Source organism: Leopardus geoffroyi, chromosome C1 (assembly GCF_018350155.1).
Source record: "Leopardus geoffroyi isolate Oge1 chromosome C1, O.geoffroyi_Oge1_pat1.0, whole genome shotgun sequence".
Taxonomy (NCBI): Eukaryota; Metazoa; Chordata; class Mammalia; order Carnivora; family Felidae; genus Leopardus; species Leopardus geoffroyi.
This window is the reverse complement of record NC_059328.1, coordinates 159131260-159145648: the sequence shown is the minus strand read 5'-3', so window position 1 is coordinate 159145648 and position 14389 is coordinate 159131260. Positions and strand designations below refer to the sequence as shown.

At 35.5% G+C, this 14389-nt stretch overlaps 1 protein-coding gene across 4 annotated transcripts in view; it reads right to left on the bottom strand.

The window, feature by feature from the left end:
- The window catches only part of UBR3 (ubiquitin protein ligase E3 component n-recognin 3), a 241425-nt gene that overhangs the window by 15727 nt on the left and 211309 nt on the right, over positions 1 to 14389 (bottom strand). For all 4 annotated transcript variants that reach the window (XM_045480143.1, XM_045480144.1, XM_045480145.1 and 1 more), the window contains 2 exons: positions 9557 to 9664; positions 9311 to 9436 (listed from right to left, as the gene is read on the bottom strand). In XM_045480143.1, coding sequence (XP_045336099.1) covers positions 9311 to 9436; positions 9557 to 9664 — 234 coding nt within the window. The remainder of the gene's footprint in view (positions 1 to 9310; positions 9437 to 9556; positions 9665 to 14389) is intronic.

Below are 14389 nucleotides of genomic sequence, written 5' to 3'. Positions count from 1 at the left end.
CATAATTGGTACAACTTCAATGAAGGGTAGTTTGGTAACAACCATCATAACTACAAGTGCGTGTAAGGGCTGCCACAGCAAATCACTTCAAAGAATTTATCCTACAAATACAATAAAAAAAACATGCAAAATAACTTGCATATACTATTATTCATTGTTGTATCATTTACAAAGAGCAAAGGACTAGAAATAACCCAAATATTTATTAATGGAGGACTGATTAAATAAATCCTGGTACCTCATACAATGAAATATTCTGAATCTGTAAAACAAAATGAGGAAGATCTTCATATATTGAATATGAAATGATCTCTAAGGACCCTAAATAGCCAAAGCCCATCTTGAAAAGGAAAAGCAAAGCTGGAGGCATCACAATTCTGGACTTCAAGTTATATTACAAAGTTGTAGTCACCAAAACAGTATGGTACTGGCACAAAAATAGACACAGAAATCAATGGAACAGAATAGAAAACCCAGAAATAAACCCACAACTATATGGTCAACTAATCTTCAACAAAGCAGGAAAGAATAACAAATGGATAAAAAGTCTCCTCAACCAGTGGTGTTGGGAAAATTGGACAGCAACATGCAGAAGAATGAAACTGGATCACTTTCTTATACCATACACAAAAATAAATACAAAATGGATGAAAGATCTAAATGTGTGACAGGGAACGATCAAAATCCTACAGGAGAACACAGGCAGTAACCTCTTAGGCATCAGGTGTAGCAACTTCTAACTAGACACGTTTCCAGAGGCAAGGGAAACAAAAGCAAACATGAACTACCGAGACTTCATCAAGACAAAACACCTTCTGCACAGTGAAGGAAATAACAAAACTAAAAAGTAATCTATGGAATGGGAGAAGTTATTACAAACAACATTATCTGATAAAGGGTTAGTATCCAAAATCTATAAAGAACTTATCAAACTCAACAGCCAAAAAACAAATAATCCAGTTAAGAAATGGGCAGAAGACATGGATAGACACTTGTTCAAAGAAGGCATACAGATGGTTAACAGACATATGAAACATCACTCATCATCAAGAAATACAAATCAAAACCACAGTGAGATACCACCTCACACCTGTCAGAATGGCTTAAACTAACAACACAGGAACAACAGATATTAGCAACGATGCGGAAAAAGGGGAGCCCCCTTACACTGTTGGTGGGAATGCAAACTGGTGCAGCCACTCTGGAAAACAGTATGGAGGCTCCTCAGAAAGTTAAAAATAGAACCACCCTATGACCCAGCAATTGCACTACTAGGTATTTACCCCAAAGGATACAAAAATACTGACTTGAAGGGGCACATGCACCCCCAATGTTTAGAGCAGCATTATCAACAACAGCCAAATTATAAAAGCAGCTCAAGTGCCCATTGATAGATGAATGGATAAAGATGTGGTATATATATGTACAATGAAGTATTACTCAGCCATCAAAACGAATGAAACCTTGCCATTTGCAATGACATCTATGGAGCTAGAATGTATTATGCTAAGCGAAGTAAGTTAAGCGGAGTAAGACAAATACCATATGCTGTATGATTTCACTCACATGTGGATTTTAAGAAACAAAACAAACGAGCAAAGGGGAAAAAAATTGTTTGAGAGAACAAATTGATGGTTATCAGAGGGGAAGTGGGTGGGGAGATGGGTCAAATACGCGATGGGGATTAAGGAGTGCACTTTCTGTGATGAACACCAGGTGTTGTATGATAGCGCTTAAATCACTATATTGTACATTTGAAACTAGTATTATACTGTATGGTAACTAACTGGAATTTAAATAAAAACTTTTTAAAAAAAGAAACTGTACTTTTGAATTTTGAAAACTATGAATACATTACCTGTTCAAAAAATATATATTTTTCTTTTCTGCAAACATAATTATTGCAGAATATGTTTATAATATTTAAACACTAGAAAGTATGAAAAGATATCATTAAAAAAAAACAAAACTTTAAACCATCTCTGTTCCCTTTCGATACAAATCTCAAACTCACAATCCCAACTCCTAGGTAAGAACTGACCATAATTTTTTTTAAATGTTTTATTTATTTTTGAGACAGAGACAGAGCATGAGCAGGCAAGAGGCAGAGAGAGAGGGAGACACAGAATCTGAAGCAGGCTCCAGGCTCTGAGCTGTCAGCACAGAGCCCGATACGGGGCTCGAACTCACAAACTGTGAGATCATGACCTGAGCCGAAGTCGATGCTTAACCGACTGAGCCATCTAGGCGCCCCGGAACTGACCATAATTTTTTAATGTATTTTTCCAGAGTGTGTGTGTGTGTGTGTGTGTGTGTGTGTGCATGCGCGCGCGCGTGTGTGTGTATATAAACCACTATTTTTCCCCTATTGAATTTAATATAAGCATACCTTGCCTTTGTTTACTTAAAATATTTTTGAGATTTTTCCATATCAATACATAGAAAACTTTCTATTCTTTTCTTTAAAAAATTGTTTTTAACGTTTATTTATTTTTTGCGGGAGAGAGAGAGACAGAGCATGAGTGCCAGAAGGGCAGAGAGAGAGAGGGAGACCAGGATCTGAAGCAGGCTCCGGCTCTGAGCTGCCAGCACAGAGCCTGACATGGGGCTCAAACTCATGGACCGCGAGACCATGACCTGAGCCGAAGTCAGATGCTAAACCAACTGAGCCACCCAGGTGCCCTCTATTCTCTTCTGAAGAGTATTCCATTGTATGAAAAAACCACAATTTATTTAACAAGCTTCTCATTGATGGATACTTCAGATGTTTTCAATTTTTTTTTGCTATTTCCATGTCTATTCAGCTATCAATAAATTGATCATCCTATTATTGTACTAAAAGAGACACCTATAGATGAAGTATTCACAATTGTATTGAGATTCAAAGAAAGTACAACATGCAATATTTTAACAGTTTTTATAGACGGAATACTAGAAGAAAACTGAGTGCTTCAAAAAAAGTTTTATGTAGCAAGCAGTAGCACAGTTCAGACGGTAATAGTTCAGATTTGGCATGCAGACTGACTGTGTTCAAATCCTGGCTGCTTTAAATACTAGCTGTGAGTCTTGAGCAGATTATTCAGCTCTGGGCCTGTTTACTTGTCTGTAAAGTGAGGACTATAACAGCCATCTCAGAATTGTTGTGGAACTTAAATGAATTCAAACGCAAAGCACTTAATAGCGCTTAGCATGTAGTCAGTATACAGTAAATGCTAGCTATCAATATAAATATTCATGGCAAAACTATTGTTTGACAGAAGAGAGAAAAAAGAATTAAAGGAGATATATTAGAGCACTGATTTTCAAATGTTGGGATGGTGGTGATAATCAAGGTCCCCTAGGGGCGCCTGGGTGGCGCAGTCGGTTAAGCGTCCGACTTCAGCCAGGTCACGATCTCGCGGTCCGTGAGTTCGAGCCCCAAGTCGGGCTCTGGGCTGATGGCTCAGAGCCTGGAGCCTGTTTCCGGTTCTGTGTCTCCCTCTCTCTCTGCCCCTCCCCCGTTCATGCTCTGTCTCTCTCTGTCCCAAAAATAAATAAACGTTGAAAAAAAAATTAAAAAAAAAAAAAAATCAAGGTCCCCTAGAAGAGTCTGATAACCATTTTCTTCTAAGAAAAATACATATACACAAACATTTTACAGGTAATGCTATGGAATTCAAAAATTACCTGAAGTCCCTCTGTAAGAATTCCGGAGTTAGAGGATAAATAAGAGAGGCTGCATTTAAGTAGAAAAAATATAGGAGAACCATATAGTTTACTATAATTAGCCCTCTTATGGTAGTGGAAATAGTGTTAGGTTAAGACATTTAACCAAATTAGGAAGTCTAAAGATTACCGTGGAGAGCAGAATGTTGTGCTGGAATACGTACTAGGTATCATTCTTGATGAATTCCCATGGCTTACCAAAATGTTAAAAAATTTTTTTTAAATGTCTTGTGAAACTCAAGAGTCTACTGTCTATTACAAATAATCATAGAATTTATTAGCAAGGTGGATAAATGTAGATGATTAATGTTCAAAAATCCAGTTGCATTTCTACATCTTAGCAACATACTAGAAAATTAATTTTAAATAATTCCATTTATAATAATAATAAAAAAGAAACAAACAAAAAGAAATGCACAGGAAACTTTAAAAGAAGTCTCTTAGGATAGGGTACAAAAAAGGATGCTGCCTCCTTTCTTGATAAAAACCCTCAAGAAAGTAGGGATAGAAGGAGCATACCTCAAGATCATAAAAGTCATATATGAATGAACCAACACTAATATCATCCTCTGGGGAAAAACTAAGAGCTTTCCCCCTAAGGTCAGGGACAAGACAGGGATGTCCACTCTCACCACTGTTATTCAACATAGTATTGGAAGTCTTAGCCTCTGCAATCAGACAACACAAAGAAATGAAAGGCATCCAAATCAGCCAGAAGGAGGTCAAACTTTCACTCTTTGCAAATGACATGATACTCTATATAGAAAACCCAAAAGATTCCACAAAAAAATTGCTAGCATTGATTCATGAATTCAGCAAAGTTGCAGGATATAAAATCAATGCACAGAAATTGGTTGCATTCCTATACACCAACAATGAAGCGACAGAAAGAGAAATCAAGGAATCGATCCCATTTACAGTTGCACCAAAAACCATAAAACACCTAGGAATAAATCTAACCAAAGAGGTGAAAAATCTATACACTGAAAACTATAGAAAGCTTATGAAAGAAACTGAAGAAGACACAAAAAAATGGAAAAAGATTCCATGCTCCTGGATAGGAAGAACAAATATCGTTAAAATGTTGATACTACCCAAAACAATCTACATATTCAATGCAATCCCTGTCAAAATAACACCAGCATTCTTCACAGAGCTAGAACAAATAATCCTAAACTTTGTATAAAACCAGAAAAGACCCCCAAATAGCCAAAGCGATCTTGAAAAAGAAAACCAAAGCAGGAGGCATCACAATCCTGGACTTCAAGCTATACTACAAAGCTGTAATCATCAAGACAGTATGGTACTGGCACAAGAGCAGACACTCAGATCAATGCAACAGAATAGAGAACCCAGAAATGGACCCACAAACATATGGCCAACTAATCTTTGACAAAGCAGGAAAGAATATCCAATGGAATAAAGACAGTCTCTTCAGCAACTGGTGCTGGGAAAACTGGACAGCGACATGCAGAAGAATGAACCTGGACCACTTTCTTACACCACACACAAAAATAAACTCAAAATGGGTGAAAGGCACAAATGTAAGACAGGAAGCCATCAAAATCCTCCAGGAGAAAGCAGGCAAAAACCTCTTTGTCCTTGGCCGCAGCAACTTCTTACTCAACACATCTCCAGAGGCAAGGGAAACAAAAGCAAAAATGAACTACTGGGACCTCATCAAAATAAAAAGCTTCTGCACAGTGAAGGAAACAATCAGCAAAACTAAAAGGCAACTGACAGAATGGGAGAAGATGTTTGCAAATGACACAGATAAAGGGTTAGTATCCAAAATCTATAAAGAACTTATCAAACTCAACATCCAAAAAACAAATAATCCAGGGAAGAAATGGGCAAAAGATATGAATAGACACTTCTCCAAAGAAGAAGACATCCAGATGGTCAACTGACACATGAAAAAATGCTCAACATCACTCATCATCAGGGAAATAACAAATCAAAACCACAACGAGATACCACCTCACACCTGTCAGAATGGCTCACATTAACAACTCAGGCAACAACAGATGTTGGTGAGGATGCGGAGAAAGAGGATCTCTTTTGCATTGTTGGTGAGAATGCAAGCTGATGCAGCCACTCTGGAAAAGAGTATGGAGGTTCCTCAAAAAACTAAAAACAGAACTACCCTATGACCCAGCAATTGCACTACTAGGCATTTATCCAAGGGATATATATGCACTGTTTCGAAGGGAAACATGCACACCCATGTTTATAGCAGCACTATCAACAATAGCCAAAGTATGGAAAGAGCCCAAATGTCCATCGATGGATGAATGGATAAAGAAGATGTGGTATATATATACAACGGAGTATTACTCGGCAATCAAAAAGAACGAAATCTTGCCATTTGAAACTACGTGGATGAACTGGAGGGTATTATGCTAAATGAAATTAGTCAGAGAAAGACAAAAATCTTAGGACTTCACTCATATGAGGACTTTAAGAGACAAAACAGATGAACATAAGGGAAGGGAAACAAAAATAATATAAAAACAGGGAGGGGGACAAAACAGAAGAGACTCATAAATATGGAGAACAAACTGAGGGTTACTGGAGGGGTTGTGGGAAGGGGCATGGGCTAAATGGGTAAGGGGCACTAAGGAATCTACTCCTGAAATCATTGTTGCACTATATGCTAATGTGGATGTAAATTAAAAAAAAAAAAAGGATGCTGCCTGTTACATCCACTGTTCAAAATACTCACTAGACATGTATTAAGACAATAATAGAAAAATAAATATTTGAAGGAAAGAGACAACATTCTCACTATTTTCAGATGATATGATAATTACATAAAGCACCTAAAAGAATCAACAGGCAAACTATTCAAATTAGTAAGAGTTCAGCAAGTGACCAGTTACAAGAACACACCAAAATTAATAGTATTATTCTATACCAGCAAGAAGTAATCAGAGTGTCACAGAAATAACACATCATTTAGAAAGAAACTAAAACCATAAAGCCTCTTGGGTTCACTTTATGAAGAATGTTCCAGACTTTAAGATGACAATTTTAGGAGTGCCTGGGTAGCTCAGTTGGTTGAGCATCTGACTTCAGCTCAAGTCATGATCTTGCAGTTTATGAGTTCAAGCCTCACATCAGGCTCACTCCTTTCAGCACGGAGCCTGCTTCGGATCCTCTGTCCCCCTCTCTCTCTCTGCCCCTCCCCCACTTGTGCTCTCTCTCAGAAATAAAGTAAACATAAAAAAGATGACAATTTAAAAATTCTATGAAAATTAAAAGAAGCCCTGAATGGACATATAAACTATGCTCAATGTCTTAAAACTACATGTTGAAAGCAAGCAATTCTCATCTAACATCTTGTAGGCTATTGGAAGAAAATTGACAAATTGATTATAAAAGTATTTGTGAGAATAAATATATCGCTAACCAAAAAAATTAAATGAAAGTGACACAAAGAAAAAAATGTGAAATCTACAAAAGTTAGATAACACAGATGACAGAAATCTAAACAAAAAGAGAACTTCTACCTAAAGTTGTAATCTAACTTTTCTCACTTCAGTTGAATATATCCATATCCAACCAACCCCTCAACTTGAATATATGCAAAATTCTTTCACTCAGGTCCCAGAGACTTGTTCCATACTTCCTCCTTCTATTAACTATACCAGAAAGGTTCAAGTCTCAGAGGCCCAAAACCCAAGTACAGTGTGACTCTCTCTTCTCCCTTGACTCCCACATGTTCAACTAGCTGTCAAATCTTGACTATTCCACCTCTGTAATCTTTAATTGCTCCCTATCCTCTTCTATTTCTATTATGTCATTCCCCAACTAGCTTTTCTGTTCCCAGGCCCGCATTCCTCACACTCTCAAATCTGTCTAATATTAGAATGAAATTTCATCCTGAAATAAAATTTGAATCATGTCACATTTTTGTCCCAAATCTTTCAATGGTCCAAATTTCTTCATGTGAAATTCAAGATTCACTACAACTTCCCCTTAATGTATTTCTAATACTAAGTAGCACTGCTCCTTTCAGGCCTCCTAACTGATGCATTCCTTCCCTGTTCTAAGCATGTGCCTGGTGCTCTACTATAGGCATCACTGTACACCCAACCCCCAACCCACTTTCAATGCCCAGTTCGAGAGCTTCTGCTTCCAGATAATGTCCAACTTAGGGGAGAAAAATAACTTCCAATAAAAACAAATGATAAAATAAACCATAAGGTAATAAGCATACAAAGAGCCACAGCCTATGGCCTTTAAATGTGAAGAAAGAAAAATTAATGAAGTAGCATATTTTTAAAAAATTAATCTCCTACATGCTTGAAGATGCTCAGACAGTAGTTCCCCCTTATCCCAGTTTTGTTTTCTGTGGCTTCAGTTACTGGTGGTCAACTGTAGTTCAGAAACAGATGATCCATCTTCTGATATATAGTTAGAAGGTCAATAGTAACTTAACACTACATCACAATGCCTACACATCATTCACCTAACTTCGTCTCATCCTGTTGGTATTCTGTCATCTCACATCATCACAAGAAGGGTGAATACAGTTATTTTAAGAGAGAGACAGCATTCACATAACTTTTATTATAGTATACTCTTATAATTGTTTCATTATTAGTTGTTAATCTCTTACTATGCCTGATTTATAAATTAAACTTTATCATAGATATTTATGTACAGAGAAAAAATACTTAATATATATAGGGTTCAGCACTATCCCCAGTTTCAGGCATACACTAGGAGCCTTAGAACATATTCCCCATGGATAAGGAACAACTACTGTATAGCAGAAGAAAACACTTTTAAGTTGAAATTTAAAAATAAAACACCTATGAAAGAAAATCTAATGGATGAACAGTTTTAATTTATTCAATGTCCATAAATTCTGAATGTTTCAAAGACAAATGTATAGAGTTTATCTTGAATCATTTGAAAAAAACCAAACAATCCAAACTATTTAATGCAATGGTCAATTACTTAAGAGAGAAAGAACAATCAACTGCTTAATTCTGATATACTACAGGCTTCAAAGGCCATATATATGACAAATGTCTTAATTCCCATGGAATTAATATCAAATTCCCTGGAAACATATGGGAGATAATGTCAGGATTATAATCCTATAAACATAGTGGTTCCCCATTCTGTCACTTTCTTGCCTACTCACATCAACCCACAGTTTTATGAAATAGGCTAAACCACTAATATATCCAAATTTTTAACTTAACTGGCTACAAACTGAGCATTTTCCTGTCCTAAAGTTATATAAATGCCATCATGTCTTCAGACAACCAGCTTTCTGATCAACATAACTTTTAAAAGGATAGAAAGGCAGATGATGATCAGTGACTAATTTATCAATATGATAAAAATAATGCTAAATATATCAATATGAATACTATGATCCTATTCAAGTGTTGGGCATTTATTATCACTGATCTCATCTAAAAGTGCTCTAATATCAAATATTAATAATATCATAAAAATGAGTGGATGCTAGCAAATACAAAAAAATAACATTAATAGTAAATGTTCTAAATATTTATTCCTTTTGAGTTAGACTAACATACACTTGCATGACAGTCCTGCATATAAATACTATACCAAATTATACCTGGCAGCTAGGTAAATCTTCCCCAAAAAGGTGATGCTGAAGAAGGCTGGTGATTCTGAGGAAAGGTAAGCAGAAGTCCTGTAAGTATTTTTCCATGGATTCAGGAGACCAAGCAATAGGGCTAACCTAAAGTCAAAAAAGAGAATTTAAACAATTCATTCTCTAATAGATATAGCTTAAAAATTAAATTCATAATGGCAACAAAATCTAAATTTTTAACAAATAATCTCTACACCTAGAGCATACCATTGCACATTCCTGAGTTCCTTCTTCATGGTATAACTTTCCTTTAGACAGTTCACTTATCACAAGGCTCAGTAACACTTCATAAGACTTTTCTGCATCACATGCATTCTGGAAGAAATGAAAACTTAGTTCCATCAGTCACTGAAAATTTCAAAAAAAATTACATTGGAAAGAACACTTCTTAATAAGTAGGGGTATAATTATGACTACATTATTTTTCACACATGTAAACTTCAAGTCCTCCAAATCTATGTACAACAGCACACCTCTGGATTCGCAAGGAAACTGGGTATGGGATTAAAACTATTGCAATACTTCTTTAAAAGACAGACGTAAATTATATAATGAATGAGTAAACAAACATATGTAAATCATATATTTTGACTCAGTAATTTCCACTCCTGGAAATTCTTCCTAGGGAAATAATCTAAAATAAAAAAAATAACTAAACCCCCAAGACACTCACTGTAATACTACAATACTGAAAAACTAGAAATGACCAACAAAAGTAAAGCAGTTACCTAAATTATTCCATATCAACTCAATAGAACTTTTATAAGCAGTGAATATGACATGACAAATTTGAGCTGAATGAAAAAATGTTTATAATAATGTGAAAAAGGCCAAAAGCAGCATATATACATACAGTCATTATAATGTAAAATCATACATGCATGAAATAACATGGACCACAAACTTTTTCTTTTACAATTTCTGTCAAATTCCTTGAATGGGATTTCTTTAAAAAAATTAATGTAGGGGCGCCTGGGTGGCGCAGTCGGTTAAGCGTCCGACTTCAGCCAGGTCACGATCTCGCGGTCCGTGAGTTCGAGCCCCGCGTCAGGCTCTGGGCTGATGGCTCAGAGCCTGGAGCCTGTTTCCGATTCTGTGTCTCCCTCTCTCTCTGCCCCTCCCCCGTTCATGCTCTGTCTTTCTCTGTCCCAAAAATAAATAAAACGTTGGAAAAAAGAAAAAAAAAATTAAAAAAAAATAAAAAAATTAATGTAAAAATAAAATAGGACAATGTTGTTGTTGTTTTTTAAGTTTATTTATTTATTTTGAGAGAGAGTGTGAGCAGGGCAGGGGCAGAGGGAAAGGGAGAGAGAGAATCCCAAGCAGGCTCCACTGAGTGCAGAGACCCGTGGGGCTCAATCCCACAACCGTGACATCATGATCTGAGCTGAAATCAAGAGTCAGACACTCAACCACCCAGGCTGAGCCATCCAGGCACCACATGACAATATGTTTAATAAAGAAAATCCAGATACATTAAATAACAGCTTATAAATTAATTAAGCTTAATGATGCTATATTTTTATAAGAAAGGAAAAATAATGGCTATTTATAAATTCAAATTTATGTCAACAAGTTTTTATACAAATGTTTCTCTTTATATTCACTGAGATACTGGAGGTTGTTTCAAGATACAATAAAGTATAGGGGCGCCTGGGTGGCTCAGTCGGTTAGGCGGCCGACTTCAGCTCAGGTCATGATCTTGCAGTCCATGAGTTCGAGCCCCGCGTTGGGCTCTGTGCTGACAGCTCAGAGCCTGGAGCCTGTTTCAGATTCTGTGTCTCCCTCTCTCTGACCCTCCCCCGTTCATGCTCTGTCTCTCTCTGTCTCAAAAATAAATAAAACGTTAAAAAAATTTTTCTTAAAAAAAGATACAATAAAGTATAAAATGGGCTACAGTAATAAGTTTGCTATGATGTCATTTATTCTACTCATTAACTATACTTTTTACATAGTAAAATATAAGATTTGAGTACACACTATGGGATATATACGTTTATCCTGACCATCTGATAATCACTAACAGTCCGATCTTTAGAATTTGTTATTTGACGATCCTTAGTCTTCCCCTGTGTTATTATGCTCTCCTCATCTAGACAGTAAATTCCAAAATGTCAGGAACTATGCTTTGTACTTTATATATATCCATTTGCAGAACAAAAATTTGAGCAATAAACACCTGCTGCCTACTTAATAGAATTTCTTTTGGTACTGTTGGAATTTTTGACCTTGGAACTTGCCTAGATGTATCTCTTTTGGTAATAAGTTCTTTGCATTATCTTTAAATTACTCCTCTGCTTCTTTTTCATATCATTCAGCCATGTAGTGTTAATAGAATCTCTTTTGGTACTGTTGGAATTTTTGACCTTGGAACTTGCCTAGATGTATCTCTTTTGATAATCAGTTCTTTGCATTATCTTTAAATTACTCCTCTGCTTCTTTTTCATATCATTCAGCTATGTAGTGTTATCATGTCCTGATTCTAAACTACAAAAACAGTTCTGATTCTACAACCGCACTCTTTAAATCATGTGACCCACCCCCAATGGGGGTTTAAATGGGTGATGGGTATTAAGGAGGGCACTTGTGATGAGCACTGGGTATTATATGTAAGTGATGAACCACTAAATCCTGAAGCCAATATTATCCTATATGTTAATTAACTAGAATTTATCAACGTTTTTTTTTTTGTTTTTTTTTTTTTTTGGGGGGACAGAGAGAGACAGAGCATGAACGGGGGAGGGGCAAAGAGAGAGGGAGACACAGAATCGGAAACAGGCTCCAGGCTCCGAGCCATCAGCCCAGAGCCTGACGCGGGGCTCGAACCCACGTACCGCGAGATCATGACCTGGCTGAAGTCGGACGCTCAACCGACTGCGCCACCCAGGCGCCCCTAATTAACTAGAATTTAAATAAAAACTTGAAAAAAAACACAAAAATTAATTTAATCAGAGTAGTTTTTAAACAGACTTCACTTAAACTCAAAATGTAGAAGACTCAAAAGAAAATATTACCATGATTTTGCACATATTAAAGTTTCTGGAAATATACAATTCAGCCTAAAATCTTCCTAAATTCAATATATTCTTCAGTAAAAGATACACAGAATACATAGCAACAGAAGAGTATTTCAAGTCAAAATACTTTCTATCTTATGGAAAAAAATACCCTCCAATAATAAGAAATGATGTTCAGATCATCCAGGTGAGTTATTGAGTGATAATCAGCTTTTAAGTCATTATTATCAAATATATTTTAAGAACTTTTTTTTATACATGGCAAGTACTATATCAGATCAGAAAGTTAAATATAATGTACTATTCACTCTTTTGTATTGAGAATTCTTCTGATCAGATTATTAGACAAGAAAATAGTTTTATTTCATACATGTCTTAAGAAAGCATATTTTTATATACGTAATATATGAATTTACAAATAGGCTTGTAAAGCTTAAGAAGAGGACTTAGGAGACCATGGATGAAAGACCTAGAATCAGATCAAAAGAATCCAATGGGAAAGGTGGCAAAGGTATGCAGTTAATTAAAGAGAAAGATCAAGAGTTGAGAGTTGAGAGATCCAACAGTTATGTGTTGGGCAGATGCTTTGTTTAAATTACAGTAGTTCTTCAAATTTTGGGGATGACAGACACTATGGATATATGTTGGATGCTATCGTCCTACTCCCCAGCAAAACACCACAACACAACACAACACAACACAACACAACACGAAAGGACCTCAGATTATGAAATCCTGTTGTAAAGAGTCTTTTAAGAGAAATTTTAGTAACCAAAAGAACACAATTTATACTAACTATAATAATGATTATTCCAGCACAACTAAACCTTATTATCAAATTAATTCTAATATCCCTTTAAAAATACATACATAGTACCTATATTTTTATTGCCCTAGGCCAGATTACAGCTGGCAAAAATCTGTTTTCATTGGAATTATCAATGCCTGAGGATAAGAAAATAGAGGGATAGAATGAATACATGAGACTCAACGAAGAAAGGAAATAAGTAAAGAAGTGGGGGTGAGAGAAGGAAGAAGGAAATAAAGAATGAATGATGCAGAATAGTTAAAAATCACAATGATGTATTTCATTCCTTGTAATATTGTTGCTATTATTTACCATCTGCTGTGTACCTAAATATTTAGATCTATTACAGAAAAAGCTAGTGACATGTGGCAAACTAACCAAGAGAACATCATATTGTTTTTATTCGTTAAAAGCAATTTATATGGCTATAAACTTCTAAATTTATGTTCTGATAAGAATATGCCTTACATTAAATGTTTCATTAACTGTTTTTTTACATAGCTAACAATTATTAAATTGAGAAAGAAAATTGATAGAACAGTTACCTAAGTTAGTTCTATCATAGATTTACAATTGCCTGATTTTCTGTCATTAGGTCTCATTTTAGTAAACAATCAGATGAATAGATTTAGACCCAAATTATATCAGAAAATGTTTTAAATGTGTACTGTTTCATGATTAGACAGCTTACTAAAGAAAACATATGTAAACAATGAAACAGCATAGAAACCTAATATACCTTATTTGAATACTAACAATCCAAATATCAGATTACAGTGCAGAGAAATTGTAAGAATATTAAAAAAAAAAAAAAAAAAAGAAAGAAAATTGCAGAAGGCAAAATTATCCAAGAACAAACTAGGAACAAGGAGGAAAAATCACTAAGGGAAAAGATATATCCATTTTGAGAATTTAGAATAAGAGAATTTTAGAAATAAAGGAGCTCTTATAAATTATATGTTCCAAATCTCTCAATTACCTTTGAGAAAACTAAAGTTCGGGAAGTTTATGTCTTGACCAAAAAAATAATAGCTCTATTTAGTGGCAGAAGCTCAGCCTAGTAGTCAGGTTCAGTGTCCAACCAATATCCCTAATTAAGACATTATGAGCTTGGTGGTGATACTATATTAATTTTTTTTTTTTTTTTTTTTACACCAAATCATGGTTTGGGAGTAAACTAGTGATAAAAGTAAAGATTACATTGAATACATTTCA